Below are 17,815 nucleotides of genomic sequence, written 5' to 3'. Positions count from 1 at the left end.
CCATCTGTCCCCCTCTCCTTCTCCTTCTCTTTCATTCCTCCCTTTTTTCCCTCACTATGGTAAATGTTCTCTTATTTTCTCTTTCTCCTTTTCCATCTCCCTCTCTCTTTCTTACTTTTATTTCTTACTGTCCTTTCTCTCATCCTCTTTTGCACTTCTTTCACTTTCACCTCACTCTCTCTATATTTTTCTTTCTCATTTTTTTTTCTTTTGCACCTCTCTCACACCCTCTCAACTTTTCTAACTCTCCCTCTTTCTCTTACCACCTCTCTGTATTTCGTCTTTTTTCTCATCTCTCTAAATCCTTCAAACTCAAATGCCGTTACATTGGCCCCGCCCCCTCATCTGTGATTGGCTATTATCCACCCCTCTTAAATCTCCTGCGCTGGGATTGGCAGACAGAATGCCGCCTCCTATATTTGGCTATGATTGGTCAGTGGCTTAATCCCACAACAACCAATCAGAGCCGGCCGAACTCTCCTAACGCAGTGGGCGGGGCTGTGCCCTACTACAGGTGTGGAACGAAGGGGGTTTCTCCGCTCGTTCTCAGTCACTGCGCTGAGAGTGAGTTTAATGGCGACAGAACTGAACCTGAGCGAGAAGTGAGAGGCAGCTAGACCTGTTTCACTCTCACACACACCGAGAGCGCACGAGGTTAACGCTCACGCACTCACACAGACTCCTGAGAGAAGAGACGCCCCCAGGACCAGAAACAACACAGGATTTATTCTTGTAACTGCACTGAGAATCAGATCCGGATTTTCTGAGCAGGTTATGATCGGTAAGAGTCATTTACTTCAGTCTGTGCTTTATTTAATGTTATCTGTGCTTTGTTTAAATTTATCTGTGCTTTATTTATTTGTGTTCAGTGTAAGAGCAGGTTTAATAGAAGAGATGTTGGAGGTGTGTTAAGTTGTGAAGGTAATTTCCTGCCAGAAAACAAAAGCAGAACACCTTCACGGACACACACACACACACAACTCTGTTTTCATGCTTTGTGGGGACATTGTATTGACTTTCATTCAATTTGTGAAGACTGACATTAACCTTAAATCTAGAACTTACCCAAGTTTAACCCTAAACCTTACCCTAGCTATAAACTTAAACCTAAAGCTTACTTTAACCCTAACCCCCACCTTGTACTCATCCCAACCCTAACCTTAAACATTATCCCTTACCTTATCCCAGCCATACTATCTACATGAAAGACAAGTCCCCACAACGTGAGTAAAACCTGTTGTGCACACCTGCTGCTATAAATGTGAATACACACACTCATGTGGGTTTCACTGATCAGTGGAATATGTATTTGATGGAAGTGTTTATCTTTTACAAAAGCAGAAGCGACCCTCGCTTTTCCGCCCTCATTGCTCACTACCAGCTCAACATAGTCACAGCGTATTCACAATCAGACAACCGTGTGCCAGTCAGTCTGATAACAGTGTTACAGGAGATATCCATTTGATGTGACAAGTTAATTGACAACATCTGAAACTATATTTCGTTCACTGATGGAACCACCACCGGGGGGCGCTGCAGAAAGAAGCTGCACTGCCCTCAGAATCTGTCACTAGAATGTATTCAATTCCACATTTAATCTAATTGAAATAAAATATGTTATATTAACTGCTGCTTTGTAACTCCATCATGTTTCGAAAAGCAAATTACAAATAGATTTGACTTGACTTGTAAGTAAATTTCGCATAGCGCCCCCTGTGTGTGAGCCTGTGTGACGGCTCCAGGTGCAGGTTAGCGTTCATGACTGTAGATTCTGGAATGTGTCGCAGCTCTGTAATTATGTGTTAAACCTGAGTCAGGTTGGGCTGGACCGGTTTGGTCTGAGCGTGCTCAGTGGAACTGTCTGCTGTTTATATTGAGCTTCCTGAGAAAAACAAGCCTCACTTCACAAGAACATGATCTTTGGAACAGATACACATTTCTGGAGCTGTTTACCTCTGTTCTAAATGTTGAGCCAGAACAGAATCAAACTGATTATTGTGTCAGAAACTGTGGTAGATTTTTCATGTGTATACTTCATTATAACAATTAATCAATTAATTAATAGTATTACACTACATCAGATATAAATTGTATTGTGCAAAATGACACTCCCACCGCCCCCCAGCACCACGCTCATGGCTCTTAGGGGTAGTTAGCAGTAACCGCATTAGCACTGTGTTAGCCAGTGAAGGCCTACTTGTTTTCTAAATAGTAGCAAAAGCGCATCAACCCTTAAATGAAACTCATGTTTAGCAGGCTGATGATTGTCCACAAGGGGGTGATATATTGCTGCTTCAGTAGATTTTGCTTCAGAAAAGTAGCATCAAAGCTTTTAGCTTTGCTAGCTTAGCTCATCACTATCCCACCGCATTTAGCAGAAACTCATTTTACACACACACACACACACACACATATATATATATATATATATATATATAAAGCCACACCACTCTTCCACACAGGGTTTCTTTACATGATCATAGCTGTGTTTGAATGTTTTTCAGCAGAGTGTAATTACAGTGTTAGTACAGTATTGATTTTCACTCTCCTCTGTGTTTATGTTCAGAAAGGAGCTTTGTGCAGAAGGAGAGTTGTGCTGACCGATGTGCACCAACACACACACACAGACACACACACACACACACAGAACCGCACACATACATAAACTGGCACGCATGTATACATATAAACACACATAAAAACACATTCATTAACAAACACAGATACACACAAGCACATATGCATAAACACACCCACACACCCACACCTAGACAAACATTTATATATCTATGGGTTTATCTATATCCTGCAGCACACACACTGGACTTGCAATGGGTGTCATGTGTTCTCACACACTTTTAGATCTCTCACTCTCTCTCTCACTCTCCCTCTCTCTCTCTGTCTATCTAGAGGTGTGAGGTATGTAAAACGCCGCCATTAGGAGAGAGAGAGAGAGAGAGAGAGAGAGACAGACAGACAGACAGACAGAGAGAGAGAAAGTGAGGACAGTAGACGGTGGGGGACCATAGTGGAGAGAAGGAGGAAGTGTAGGGGGAGAAGGAGAGACGGGCAGGACGCTTTGAGGGACAGGAAGTTATTGAGTCGGGAGGCGGTCACCCCACCATCAGCAGTGACCACCACCCATCTATAGACGCCTGGTTCCATTCACCACCTCTGGAAAGAAATCAGTGTCCCCAGGTTCCTCTACATTCACACACTGAATTATGGGGGGAATTTTTCGAAGGGAAACTTCCCCTTTAACAGAGTAAATATAATTAGTCAAATATTCGGTTTAGATTTGTCTTATTATCAGTCAAATGGATTGAAAGGGGAAGTTAGAAATAGAAAGAGGGGGTGGGACTCATACAGAATCAAGCAAGAAAGTGAAAGATAGAGAGACTCAAAGACACAGAGAGAGAGAGAGGGAGAGAGAGAGGGATGAAGGGTGAAGCTGGTTGTTGAATGTTAGAGCATGGTGTTAAATTTCCCTTCTCTCTCTCTCTTTCTCTCTCTGTACGTCTCTGTGTCCCTCAATGTTTCACTTTCCTGTTGGTTTCGTATGTGTTCCTCTCTCTTTTTGCGTCTTTTTCTCTTTCTATTTCTATTTCTAACTTTCCCCTTCTATCCCTTTCTTGCTCCCCCTTCTCTCTCTCTCTCTCCCTGGGTTTTATATTTATCCTCAGTCCTGCAGCCTGTAATCTCCTAATACGGCCAGAGTGGGGGAGAGAGAGAGAGAGAGGGACAATGAGGGACGGCTGGTTCCCACACAGGGGTATTCCTGTACTACACGTTGTGTGTGTGGTGGGGGTTAAGGGGGTTAAGGGGGTGGGGGCCCTGTTGAAGTGGTGGGGCGAGTGAGTAGAAAGTCTTTAATGAGCAGTTCCCTGTGATCAGAGGAGAATAGAAATCCTCTTCACTCACTTTCTCTCAGTTTAAACAAAGCTCTCTCACTCTTTCTCTCTCAGATCGGCTCAAGGGGCTCCCCATTTCCACTGTCCTCACACACACGCGCACACACACATAGCGGAAGCTGACCACTCTCTCGCCTGACTCACATTAACCCTCCGAGTTACTGCACACATCTACCCTGCGTTAAACCAATGTACTGCACAGATACACTTCCCTGGTTAACACTGGGGATATGAGGTCAGTGCAGCTAACTGTAATAACCCTGTTCTGTCCACATTAACTACACTAACACTATACACACTGGACAGCTGAGACTAGTCTAAAACTGGACCAGTGGTCTGAGCTAGCTGGATTCTTTCACCAGTCACCGATCCAAGGAGCATTTGAACCTCTTCAAAAGACCGCGGCGTAACTTTACGAGCTGCTTTCGTGAGTCGGATAAAAACAAACGTGATCGAGATTTTACAGATGGAGAGTTGGTGCTGGTCGTCTGCGTTGTGTGGCGTAGAGTGACGACTCTCTCTGGACGATCAGCGCTCTGCAAGGTTTACACGCCACGGTTTAGTCCCTACTCGACTCGCTCTGAACCACGAGAGAACAGCCACTAAACAAGAACCCGCTTCCAGAACCAGGACCTGATTCACCTGGTGTTGCAGTAGAAAAGCAGAGTAGAGTTGACAGTGGAAAAACACAAGCAGTCTGTGTGCTAATATTGTGAGCTAATATGCACTGTCCCCTCTAACCAGACTCACCCCGATGTCAGATGGACACCCAGAAAAGCCCATGGGAGCCTGGCAGAATGCCCCCCTGGCATACCCGATTGACTGGAGGTCAAGCAAGCCCCGCCTCCTCTGGGGCCGAGTCAGACACTGAGGGCAGCAGCACTGAGAGCGAGTGGGTGAGTGAGACCTTTACTTTGTCATTTTATCTGTCAGTGAGAGAGAGAGAGAGCTGAAGATCTTCTCCTCCTCTTCCTCAGTCCCATGTCAGATGGACAGACTCCAGCAGGGCCTTGATCACACCCACAGCACTGCAGCAGCGTATCACAGAGCTCGACCAGCAAAGGGAGGAGCTAAAAATAGAGGTGGGAGGAGCTACACGAGAAACCATTTTACATTAGAGCCTCATTTGTACAATGTTATTATTATACCAATGTTTCCCAAAGGCCCTGGTGAGGCTCCGCCCATTATTGTGATGTCTCAGCCATTGTGGCTAACAAATGTGTCCAAAATTGTGTAGACACCCCTCTATGCCAAGTGTGGGCTAGAGTAGTATAAAACCCTGTGTTCTCTGGAGTGATGGAGCTCCATCCAGTACGTTTGGGACGAGTTGGAGTGGTGTTGGTGATCCTGAACTAATCATCCAGCATCAGCACCTGACCTCACTAATGTGTGTTACATTAAAATGTGTGTGTTTGTGTGTGTGTAGCTGCAGTTGGAGATTGCTCTGTTGAGAGGAGAGCTGCAGGCGGAGCAGGAGCTTTTGCGTAAACACAAAGCACATCTGCAGGAGCTGAGAGAGATGAGCAGACGGAAACACATGCAAACACTGGACAACATTCAGCAGGTCTGCAGGGAACTACACAGACTCAGATTCACAGTTAGAAAAATATGTTTTAGAAACACAACCCAGTCCCAGACACAGTCTGAATCCCAGAAACAATCATAATATGAATCAGAATCAGAATTACAGCTAGAATATGAATCATAGTCAAAATCTGAACCAAACTCACAGTCAGAGTAAGAATCACTCTTTGAGCCTGAATCACAAAAAGAGTCATAATCTGAACCAGACTCACAGTCAGAATAAGAATCACTCTTTGAGCCTGAATCACAAAAAAAGTCATAATCTGAATCAGACTCACAGTCAGAATAAGAATCACTCTTTGTGCCTGAATTACAAAAAGAGTCATGATCTGAATCAGACTCACAGTCAGAATAAGAATCACTCTTTGTGCCTGAATTACAAAAAGAGTCATGATCTGAATCAGACTCACTGTCAGAATAAGAATCACTCTTTGGGCCTGAATCACAAAAAGAGTCATAATCTGAACCAGACTCACAGTCAGAATAAGAATCACTCTTTGTGCCTGAATTACAAAAAGAGTCATAGTCTGAATCAGACTCACAGTCAGAATAAGAATCACTCTTTGGGCCTGAATCACAAAAAGAGTCATAATCTGAATCAGAATTACAGCTAGAATAAGAATCACTCTTTGAGCCTGAATCACAAAAAGAGTCATAATCCGAACCAAACTCACAGTCAGAGTAAGAATCACTCTTTGAGCCTGAATCACAAAAAGAGTCATAATCTGAATCAGACTCGCAGTCAGAATAAGAATCACTCTTTGGGCCTGAATCACAAAAAGATTCATAATCTGAATCAGAATTACAGCTAGAATAAGAATCACTCTTTGAGCCTGAAATACAAAGAGTCATTATCTGAATCAGACTCAGTCAGAATAAGAATCACTCTTTGAGCCTGAATCACAAAAAGAGTCATAATCTGAATCAGACTCGCAGTCAGAATAAGAATCACTCTTTGGGCCTGAATCACAAAAAGAGTCATAATCTGAATCAGAATTACAGCTAGAATAAGAATCACTCTTTGAGCCTGAATCACAAAAAGAGTCATAATCCGAACCAAACTCACAGTCAGAGTAAGAATCACTCTTTGAGCCTGAATCACAAAAAGAGTCATAATCTGAATCAGACTCGCAGTCAGAATAAGAATCACTCTTTGGGCCTGAATCACAAAAAGAGTCATAATCTGAATCAGAATTACAGCTAGAATAAGAATCACTCTTTGAGCCTGAATCACAAAAAGAGTCATAATCTGTACCAGACTCACAGTCAGAGTAAGAATCACTCTTTGAGCCTGAATCTCAAAAAGAGTCATAATCTGAATCAGACTCACTGTCAGAGTAAGAATCACTCTTTGAGCATGAATCACAAAAAGAGTCATAATCTGAATCAGACTCACAGTCAGAATAAGAATCACTCTTTGTGCCTGAATCATAGAAAGAGTCATTATCTGAATCAGACTCACAGTCAGAATAAGAATCACTCTTTGAGCCTGAATCACAAAAAGAGTCATAATCTGAACCAAATTCACAGTCACAATCAAATTGGATTGGAACACTGATCTGTGTGTGTGTGTGTGTGTGTGTGTGTGTAGGAGCGTGTTCAGCTTGAGAAAGAGAGGGTGAGGGTTGAGGAGATGAAGAAGTCCTGGGCAGAAAAAGAGAAAAGGCTCTGCTTTGTCCCAGAGAATCAGAAAGAAGAGCTAAATACAAAACTACAGCAGGTAAACAACAAACAAACAAACACTGAGACTAACAGCAACCAAAAAAAGTAAAATGTTGCTTTTGTGTTTTATATTTTATGTTTTATTTCTTTTTGGCCAAACAATAGTAATAGTGCTCTAGCGCAGACCGAAAAACGCTTCAAAATGTTACATGAACCGTGTCATTATTTTTCTATTCCACCTTAAGTGTTAGGGGTGGACTGGAAAATTAAAATAAAATATTGCTGATATGACTATGTTTGATGTAACAGGGGAAACTGGGGCTCTGAATTTTCATTGAACTGTTGCTGTAATACTGACAAGCCAAAGTGTTTGTGTGTGTGTGTGTGTGCGTCCAGGAAAAAGAGACTCTGGACAGTGCTGTGCGTGTGTTTGAGGACTGGGAGTTTCGGATCCTGGAGCTGGAGAGCAGCCTCGAAGAGGAAAACAATCTCAGAGAAACAGACCAAACTGAGAGAGAAATAAACAGAGAGGAACATGCTGTGCACACTACTCAGGTGAGAGAGAGAGAGAGAGAGAGAGAGTGTGTGTGTGTGTGTGTGTGTGTGTGAGTGAGTGATTCCTCTTTGTGTTTCTGGTTAAACAGGTTCCTGTGTAAATCCTCTATTGTGCTGTATTCAATATTTAAATCATTTTAAACAGTGTGTGTTTAGGTGTCTAAATGCCAGAAGTTTAACCCATGCATTCCCTCATTCACAACTCAAATATCCATGTGGTGATGCAGATGACAGATTTAATGACATCCACAAACAGAAAGAGGCAGAGAGAGAGAAAGAGAGAGAGAGTGGGTGTATTGATTCAGCTGCTCTGTGACCTTTCATCATTTGACAGCTCCTCTCCATACCTTTACCTTCCCTCATTTACCTGACCTAACTTTGACGTCTACGTTTGCCCACATTTACTTGCACTCCTAGCCTGTCCTATCAGAGCACAGTGTGGAGGGGGCGGGGCTTATGCGATAGACACACCCATGGTCAAACCACTGGGCTTCTATTTGATGTCTGGGGTTTGTTTTGTTAGAGGGTTGGTTCTCCATGTTATTCATGTGTGTGTGTCCTTGTGTGTGTGTGAATGTGTGTAGGAGCGTGTCCAGGCTCTGGAGCAGGAGCTGAGAGAGATGGAGAAAGAGAAAGAGAGAGAGATGAACTCCCTCCGTCAGGAGAAGAGGGAGTTAATCCACAAAACACAACGGGTACACAACACAGAAACATATGATAATGAATTCCCCTGCATCTGTAAAGAGGAAGAGAGGAAAAAACACACACATAGTGTGTGTGTGTGTGTGTGTGTGGTTTGTGGAGGAGGATGGGCAGGGTGCCCAGGAGTGACACAGCCACTAATATGTTAGTATGTGTGAGTAGCATGAAGTTAATTTAGAGAGAGAGAGAGAGAGAGTATAGGACACTTAAGGGTTAAACCCTCTGACTGAACTGCTCATGTGTGTCTGAGTCAGAGAGAGAGAGAGAGAGTAGGAAAGATAAGGAGAGGGAGAGAGAGATATAGGGAGTGTACCAGAGGGAAGAAGGAGGGAGAAGGAAAGAGAAAAAGAACACAGAAGAAATTATAAGCAGTTTAGGAAGAGAGATAAGCTGTGTGTGAAAGGAACACGAAGAGAGAGAGAGAGAGAATTGAACCCGGTATAATTCCCAGCACACTTCTACACTTCTGTTTGGTTTGTTTTTCTCCGGGGATTGTGTGGTACGTTGAAACCTGTTTTTCTCTTCTTTTACAATCTGTTCTCTCTGGAACAGAGCTGTTTTCGCTGTGTTTCAGTTTCAATTGAAAGTAGAAGTGTCTTGATCGCTGGGGATTTCTCTCCTCGGCTTTCAGAGTTCATTTATCTCTCGTTTATCCAGCTCCTTCCTTTGTTTACTGTTTTTGTTTTCTACTGTATTTACCTCTTTACTAACTCCTGACTGTGTCTGTCTTGTTAGATTTTAAAAGAGAACAAACCTCACTCGGATTGGTCTAGAATCACAGGCTCCGCCTCCAGCATGACATCACTGTCCCCAGCGACCTCTCACAAAGCATCGCAGGTACAGCATGGCGTCTTAAACGAGACCTAAGGGTGAGAAGAAGACACAGAGATGGAGAGTGTTCTGGTGTGAAGTGGAACTGGTGCTGAATGGAACCAGACATCTTCATGTCTCCAGCATAAACCCAGCATTTTATCTCCTCTCCACTCTCAGCAGTGACCTCCACCCCTTTCTTTATCTCACAGCAACCTGCACATCAGGGAACATCACCACCTTCTCCAAACTATGGCCAGACATCAGCTGTGTGTCTTTCCGTGAGGAGCTTTTTAAGGAGGATGTCTGGTTCCATTCACATCCACTGTGCTGCTATTCTGACTCCATAAGTTTCTCTAGATCCAGAACACTCTCCATCACTGTGATAACACTTCTAACTTAGGATCATGGAGAAAATGTAAAAATACCAGTGGAGTTCCCCTTTAACATGTGCTGGTAAAGGTCCATTCATACTCCTGGAATTTCTTGCTGTGTCATGTCTCTTTTTTATCTGATTAAGGACCCACTGAAGGAGTTGCCAGGTTTGCAGCGCAGACGCAGTTCCCACCGTAAAACTGCAGACAGAGACAGACCGCTCTCAGCTCAAGGTAAAATTCTTTAAGAGTTTATGGAATGATCTTGCATTTTTAAACATGAACTCTCTCTGCTACATCTGTAAAATATTGCTATGACCACAGACTAGAATTTGAATGTTTCCCAGAACAGCAACAGGAAGCAGATGTGATCCACTTAGTAATTTCTTCTGTGGTGGTCAAGCACTATGGGGGCACTCTTGAGAGACTCCAAAATGGTTCCTACAGAAGTTGCCGGCAGATCCTGTAATTAATGACAAGCGCTCTCATTTCTCAACACCACTTTCCTCTTTCCAAGGAGTGGTTTCTAGAGCAGGTCTGTTCAGGTGTGTGGTTGAATCAGGTGTGATCAGGTGTGTTGTTGGATCCGTTGTGTTCAGGTGTGTTGTTGGATCAGTTGTGTTCAGGTGTGTTGTTGGATCAGTTGTGATCAGATATGTTGTTGGATCAGTTGTGTTCAGGGGTGTGGTTTAATCAAGTGTGTTCAGGTGTGTTGTTGGATCAGTTGTGTTCAGGAGTGTGGTGTAATCAAATGTGTTCAGGTGTGTTGTTGGATCAGTTGTGTTCAGGTGTGTTGTTGGATCACTTGTGATCAGGTGTGTTGTTGGATCAGTTGTGTTCAGGGGTGTGGTTTAATCAAGTGTGTTCAGGTGTGTTGTTGTATTAGCTGTGTTCAGGTGTGTTGTTTAATAAGTTGTGTTGTTGGATCAGTTGTGATCAGGTGTGTTGTTGGATCAGTTGTGTTCAGGGGTGTGGTTTAATCAAGTGTGTTCAGGAGTGTGGTGTAATCAAATGTGTTCAGGTGTGTTGTTGGATCATTTGTGATCAGGTGTGTTGTTGTATTAGCTGTGTTGTTTAATAAGTTGTGTTGTTGGATCAGTTGTGATCAGGTGTGTTGTTGGATTAGTTGTGTTCAGGTGTGTTGTTGGATCAGCTGAGATCAGGTGTGTTGTTGTATTAGCTGTGTTCAGGTGTGTTATTTAATAAGTTGTGTTGTTGGATCACTTGTGATCAGGTGTGTTGTTGGATCAGTTGTGTTCAAGTGTGTTGTTGGATCAGTTGTGTTCAGGTGTGTCGTTGCATCATTTGTGATCAGGTGTGTCATTGGATCAGTTGTGATCAGGTGTGTTGTTGGATCAGTTGTGATCAGGTGTGTTGGATCAGTTGTGATCAGGTGTGTTGTTGGATCAGGTGTGTTCAGGTGTGTTGTTGGATCAGTTGTGTTCAGGTGTGTTGTTGGATCAGTTGTGTTCAGGTGTGTTGTTGGATCAGTTGTTTTCAGGTGTGTTGTTGTATTAGCTGTGTTCAGGTGTGTTGTTTAATAAGTTGTGTTGTTGGATCAGTTGTGATCAGGTGTGTTGTTGGATCTGTTGTGTTCAGGGGTGTGGTTTAATCAAGTGTGTTCAGGTGTGTTGTTGGATCAGTTGTGTTCAGGAGTGTGGTGTAATCAAATGTGTTCAGGTGTGTTGTTGGATCAGTTGTGTTCAGGTGTGTTGTTGGATCAGTTGTGTTCAGGTGTGTTGTTGGATCACTTGTGATCAGGTGTGTTGTTGGATCAGTTGTGTTCAGGGGTGTGGTTTAATCAAGTGTGTTCAGGTGTGTTGTTGGATCAGTTGTGTTCAGGAGTGTGGTGTAATCAAATGTGTTCAGGTGTGTTGTTGGATCATTTGTGATCAGGTGTGTTGTTGTATTAGCTGTGTTGTTTAATAAGTTGTGTTGTTGGATCAGTTGTGATCAGGTGTGTTGTTGGATTAGTTGTGTTCAGGTGTGTTGTTGGATCAGCTGAGATCAGGTGTGTTGTTGTATTAGCTGTGTTCAGGTGTGTTGTTGGATCAGTTGTGTTCGGGTGTGTTGTTGGATCAGTTGTGTTCAGGTGTGTTGTTGGATCAGTTGTTTTCAGGTGTGTTGTTGTATTAGCTGTGTTCAGGTGTGTTGTTTAATAAGTTGTGTTGTTGGATCAGTTGTGATCAGGTGTGTTGTTGGATCTGTTGTGTTCAGGGGTGTGGTTTAATCAAGTGTGTTCAGGTGTGTTGTTGGATCAGTTGTGTTCAGGTGTGTTGTTGGATCAGTTGTGATCAGGTGTGTTGTTGTATTAGCTGTGTTCAGGTTTGTTGTTTCATAAGTTGTTTTGTTGGATCAGTTGAGATCAGGTGTGTTGTTGTATTAGCTGTGGTCAGGTGTGTTGTTGTATTAGCTGTGTCAGGTGTGTTGTTTAATAAGTTGTGTTGTTGGATCACTTGTGATCAGGTGTGTTCTTGGATCAGGTGTGTTCAAGTGTGTTGTTGGATCAGGTGTGTTCAAGTGTGTTGTTGGATCACTTGTGTTCACGTGTGTCGTTGGATCACTTGTGTTCAAGTGTGTTGTTGGATCAGTTGTGATCAGGTGTGTTGTTGGATCTGTTGTGTTCAGGGGTGTGGTTTAATCAAGTGTGTTCAGGTGTGTTGTTGGATCAGTTGTGATCAGGTGTGTTGTTGGATCAGTTGTGATCAGGTGTGTTGTTGTATTAGCTGTGTTCAGGTTTGTTGTTTCATAAGTTGTTTTGTTGGATCAGTTGTGATCAGGTGTGTTGTTGGATCAGTTGAGATCAGGTGTGTTGTTGGATCTGTTGTGTTCAGGGGTGTGGTTTAATCAAGTGTGTTCAGGTGTGTTGTTGGATCAGTTGTGATCAGGTGTGTTGTTGTATTACTTGTGATCAGGTGTGTTGTAGGATTAGTTGTGTTCAGGTGTGTTGTTGGATTAGTTGAGATCAGGTGTGTTGTTGTATTAGCTGTGTTCAGGTGTGTTGTTTAATAAGTTGTGTTGTTGGATCACTTGTGAACAGGTGTGTTGTTGGATCCGTTGTGTTCAGGTGTGTTGTTGGATTAGTTGTGATCAGGATTGTTGTTGGATCAGTTGTGTTCAGGTGTGTTGTTGGATCAGTTGTGTTCAGGTGTGTTGTTGGATCAGTTGTGTTCAGGTGTGTTGTTGGATCAGTTGTGATCAGGTGTGTTGTTGGATCAGTTGTGTTCAGGTGTGTTGTTGGATCAGTTGTGTTCAGGTGTGTTGTTGGATCAGTTGTGTTCAGGTGTGTTGTTGGATCAGTTGTGATCAGGTGTGTTGTTGGATCAATTGTGATCAGGTGTGTTGTTGGATCAGTTGTGTTCAGGTGTGTTGTTGGATGAAGTGTGCAAGGCAAGTGGAAACCGGAGGAAACCCACATAGACACAAGGAGAACACACCACACTCCTCACAGATAGTCACACGGAGGAAACCCACGCAGACACAGGGAGAACACACCACACTCCTCACAGTCACCTGGAGGAAACCCACGCAGACACAGGGAGAACACACCACACTCCTCACAGACAGTCACCCAGAGGAAACCCATGCAGACACAGAGAGAACACACCACACTCCTCACAGACAGTCACCCGGAGGAAACCCACACAGACACAGGGAGAACACACAAAACTCCTCACAGACAGTCACCCGGAGGAAATCCACTCGGACACGGGGAGAACACACCACACTCCTCACAGACAGTCACCCGGAGGAAACCCATGCAGACACAGAGAGAACACACCACACTCCTCACAGACAGTCACTCGGAGGAAACTCACGCAGACACAGAGAGAACACACCACACTCCTCACAGACAGTCACCCGGATGAAACCCACGCAGACACAGGGAGAACACACCACACTGCTCACAGACAGTCACCCAGAGGAAACCCATGCAGACACAGAGAGAACACACCACACTCCTCACAGACAGTCACCCGGATGAAACCCACGCAGACACAGGGAGAACACACCACACTGCTCACAGACAGTCACCCAGAGGAAACCCATGCAGACACAGGGAGAACACACAAAACTCCTCACAGACAGTCACCCGGAGGAAACCCACTCGGACACGGGGAGAACACACCACACTCCTCACAGACAGTCACCCGGAGGAAACCCATGCAGACACAGAGAGAACACACCACACTCCTCACAGACAGTCACTCGGAGGAAACTCACGCAGACACAGAGAGAACACACCACACTCCTCACAGACAGTCACCCGGAGGAAACCCACGCAGACACAGGGAGAACACACCACACTGCTCACAGACAGTCACCTGGGGGAAACCCACGCAGACACAGAGAAAACACACCACACTCCTCACAGACAGTCACCCGGAGGAAACCCACGCAGACACAGGGAGAACACACCACACTGCTCACAGACAGTCACCCGGAGCGGGACTTGAACTCATTGTTGTGTCACTTAAAACAACAGTAGGTTGTATGTTTACCATAAAATTACTGCATCAAAAACTGCTACAGTTCCATTGAACTCTTTCTGTTTCTAAGCGTGTGGTGTATATTTTCTGGCTTGTGTGTGGATGTGTGTGTGTATTTCAGGTTTGGTGAGGATAGGTTCAGACAAGTTTGGTGCCGAAGCTCTTCTTCCCCATCCTTCTCTTCCTCACCCCACACACAGACACGCTAACGGGAACACGAACGCTAACGGCTTCCTGACACCGTGTAGCAGCAGCAGCTCCAGAGCCGCCAGGTGATTCTGAATGTTTACCTGAGATCCTTGTTCCTTAAGATGCCTGTACTTTCAGTACACAGTGATATTCAGATTTTGTTTTAACAGAGCTAATAGATACATGTCTACTCATAAGTTTATATAGCAATGTGTGTGTGTGTGTGTGTTCTTAAAGCCCCAGTCTGTGTCTGATGGACCTGGTGGAGATTGAGAGGAAACTAAGGGAAGCTAAAGCTGAGAGAGAGAGATTACTAAAGGAGAAAGTGAGTAACCCATCTCAGTAGTAACGCAAAAATAACACAACTACAGACCTGAGAGACAGAGAGATTACTGGAGATACTGAGTAATGCCACACAACAATAACGCAATAAATCAAAACTGCAACAGCACCCTAACAACAAAACAATGAAAATTAATAATATTAATAATGAAAATGAAAAATGATGCCTTGTGTTTCAGGAAGAGAGGGTACAGAAGGGACTGGAGACGCCAAACCCACACACACACTCCAGCACAGACACAAGCCCACAATGCAGCACACACACAAACTCACATTCACAAACACCTCCAAACACACATTCACCTCCAAATACTCACCTCAGTACAGATTCCAACACAACCTCACAGACTCCTCCAAACACAGACCACAACACACACCCAAACACAGTCCTGAATACACACTCAGACACACACACTGAGGAGGAACGCAGTCCAGCTCAGAGACCCCAACAGGTAACTCCTTGTGTGTGTAAACAATCACAATTAGTCTGACGTGGGCATTATTTAGTCTGATTTAGCATGACATAGACAGTGTTTAGATTTTTTGTCTGATATTGGGAGTGTTTAGTCTGATTTAGACCTTTTTAGTCAGATGTTTGTCGTGTTTAGTCTGATATCGGCCATATTTAGACCTCTTTAGTCTGATGTTTTTTTCAGTCTGATGTTTGTCGTGTTTAGTCTGATTTAGGCCGTATTTAGACATTTTTAGTCAGATGTTTGTCGTTAGTCTGATATCGGTCATATTTAGGCCTTTTTAGTCTGATGTTTTTTTGTATTTAGTCTGATATAGATGTCATTTTGAATTTTAATCTGATATTTGGAGTTTTTAATCTGATTTAGGCCATATTTAGACATTTTTAGTCAGATGTTTGTCGTGTTTAGTCTGATAACGGCTATATTTAGGCCTCTTTAGTCTGATGTTTTTTTGTGTTTAGTCTGATATAGATGTCATTTTGAATTTTAGTCTGATATTTGGAGTTTTTAATCTGATGTAGTCTGATTTAGGCAGTATTTTGACTTTTTAGTCTGATGTTTGTCGTGTTTAGTCTGATATCGGCAGTATTTATATCTTTTAAGTCTGATGAAGTGTATACTGTTGCGTGTTTCCTCTTCCTCAGGGTATGCCCTTGTCCCTGACTGTGAACTTTGACCTGCGTGCCCATGTGGAGCGGCTGGGGCACAATGTGGCTGCGTGTATTGGGGTGTCTGTTACTGGGCGGAGATGTGAGGGTTTTCTAACCAAGCGCGGTGGCAGAGTGAAGACCTGGAGGAGACGATGGTTTCTTTTTGATCTGGACCACCGCAGACTCGCTTACTACACCGGTCAGAACCCAGCAATCGTATAACTACACCGTACACACTGAGTATTTCTACTGTCCTGTAATAAACTGTTTCTCTGTGTGTAGATCACGATGAGAGAAAGCTGAAAGGAGTGATATATTTCCAGGCAATAGAGGAGGTGTATTATGATCATCTCCGAACTGCAACCACTGTGAGTTCTCCTTTATATCTCTTCTTTTCTCACCTCTCTCTCTCTCTCTCTCCTCACTCATCTCTGCCTCATCATCTCTTTTCTTTCTCTCTTTCATTTATTGTCCTTGTCCCAGTTTAAAATAGGTTAAAACATGTTCTCCCCTCTTTCATTCTCTCTCTCATTCCCCCACAGTCTCCTCGTCCCAGTTTAACGTTCTGTGTGAAGACATATGAGCGTCTCTTTTTCCTTGTGGCTCCAAGTGCTGAGAGTATGCGAATATGGATGGATGTCATCGTCACGGCAACAGATGAGCACAGCAGATACTGACCAGCCCCCATGTCCATGGAAGCAACTTTGACCCGACACAATCAGCAATCACATTTCCTTAAAAACAACAACATATCAGAGTCAGCAAACGCACCCAGCGCAGATGAGAGCAAACACACAGCTGGACACACAGAGGACAACCTTATTGCTCAGAAGAGCCTTGTTGTTGTCTCTGGAGACTTCATAGAGATTCTCCCAAAGCCTTAAATCCCTGTGGACCTAAAGGAACTCCTGAACCATCCATTAACTCTCCAGAGTCTGTGTACGAAGCACATTAGCCCTCCACAAGGTGCAAGGCATTCCCTTGCTTAAGGGCAAGGCTAACCTGTTCCTCTGGGTTGCTGTTTCCCCCACCAGATTTTCCCACCTTTCGAGTTTCAGGAGTTTCAGGAGGTCCCCCCATGAAACATATATTACACCAGTCTTACTTATTTGAAGATAATATAGAAAATAAATTGGTTTTCCACTATATGAGCCCTTTAGGTTTTAGATTTACCCAGATTAGCTCACTCTGACGTATTTAGTCGTAAACAGCTCACAGCAATGTGTGTATCATTGTGTATTAATCTAAATGTATCATTATAACATGCATTATCATTCCTCTGGAATGTTCTGGTGAGTTTTATGGGTACGAGTTTTATGGTATTTATGGCTTTTTATGAATGGACTTCTATGACAATCTTTTTAATAACACTAGGTGCCTCATACATATACAGTGAACTCTGACCTCCAGGGACTTTGTACCCAAAACGTCCAAATTACAATTTGTTTTGGTTTTTTAATGTGTAAAATAGGTGAACAAATCCTCTAGAGAGAACACACTTAAATATGGCATTTTTAAAACATTTTAAGTGCATGGTTTCTGGTTATTTGCTGAGTTGAACAAATTGGAAAATATGAAAAAGTACCATACATTATGTTTAGAAAAATTTTAATATACTCAAAGTGTTGAATTAAATAAATAAACAGCAACGGTGCATTAAAATGCACAGAGGGGAATGTTTTCACTTATTCCACTTAGAAAATGATGTACACTTAGCCAGCATGCTCAAACTTATTTTGCAGAGCATAAACCTACAAGGTTTGTTTTATAATCAGGTGCCACATTGTGGTCAAAGAGAGAATGTACAACACTATGTCACCCTAAGGGACAGGGACTGTGTAATATTATTTCTTATACATTATTTATTACTGGGTTGAATTGTGTATTATTAACAGTACACTGAATAAAATTGTGGGTGTTACTTATTAATATATTTGTGTGCCCTTTGCTTCTTCTGGAGTAAACTTAACAAGTCATTAATAAATAGAAATTTTAACACATTCTGTCACCCTCTCAAGTGCTACTTATTTATTTTAAACTAAATTAAATAAAGTAACGTTTAAAAATATGCAA

At 43.1% G+C, this 17,815-nt stretch overlaps 1 protein-coding gene across 1 annotated transcript; it reads left to right on the top strand.

Annotated features, from left to right (window-relative positions):
- Positions 1-570: 570 nt before the first annotated feature.
- Positions 571-17,696, top strand: LOC136705815 (pleckstrin homology-like domain family B member 3). The gene is made up of 15 exons (XM_066679596.1): positions 571-781; positions 4,656-4,807; positions 4,889-4,993; positions 5,338-5,475; positions 7,087-7,215; positions 7,554-7,712; positions 8,297-8,407; positions 9,150-9,251; positions 9,745-9,832; positions 14,210-14,360; positions 14,515-14,602; positions 14,799-15,071; positions 15,737-15,941; positions 16,025-16,110; positions 16,285-17,696. Exons 1-15 carry the CDS (start codon positions 775-777, stop codon positions 16,417-16,419), a joined length of 1,929 nt encoding a protein of 642 aa, XP_066535693.1. The 5' UTR covers positions 571-774; the 3' UTR covers positions 16,420-17,696.
- Positions 17,697-17,815: the final 119 nt, after the last annotated feature.

The sequence above is a fragment of the Hoplias malabaricus genome, chromosome 1 (assembly GCF_029633855.1).
Source record: "Hoplias malabaricus isolate fHopMal1 chromosome 1, fHopMal1.hap1, whole genome shotgun sequence".
NCBI lineage: Eukaryota > Metazoa > Chordata > Actinopteri > Characiformes > Erythrinidae > Hoplias > Hoplias malabaricus.
The sequence above is the reverse complement of the archived record's forward strand: the minus strand, read 5'-3'. Positions and strand labels throughout refer to the sequence as shown.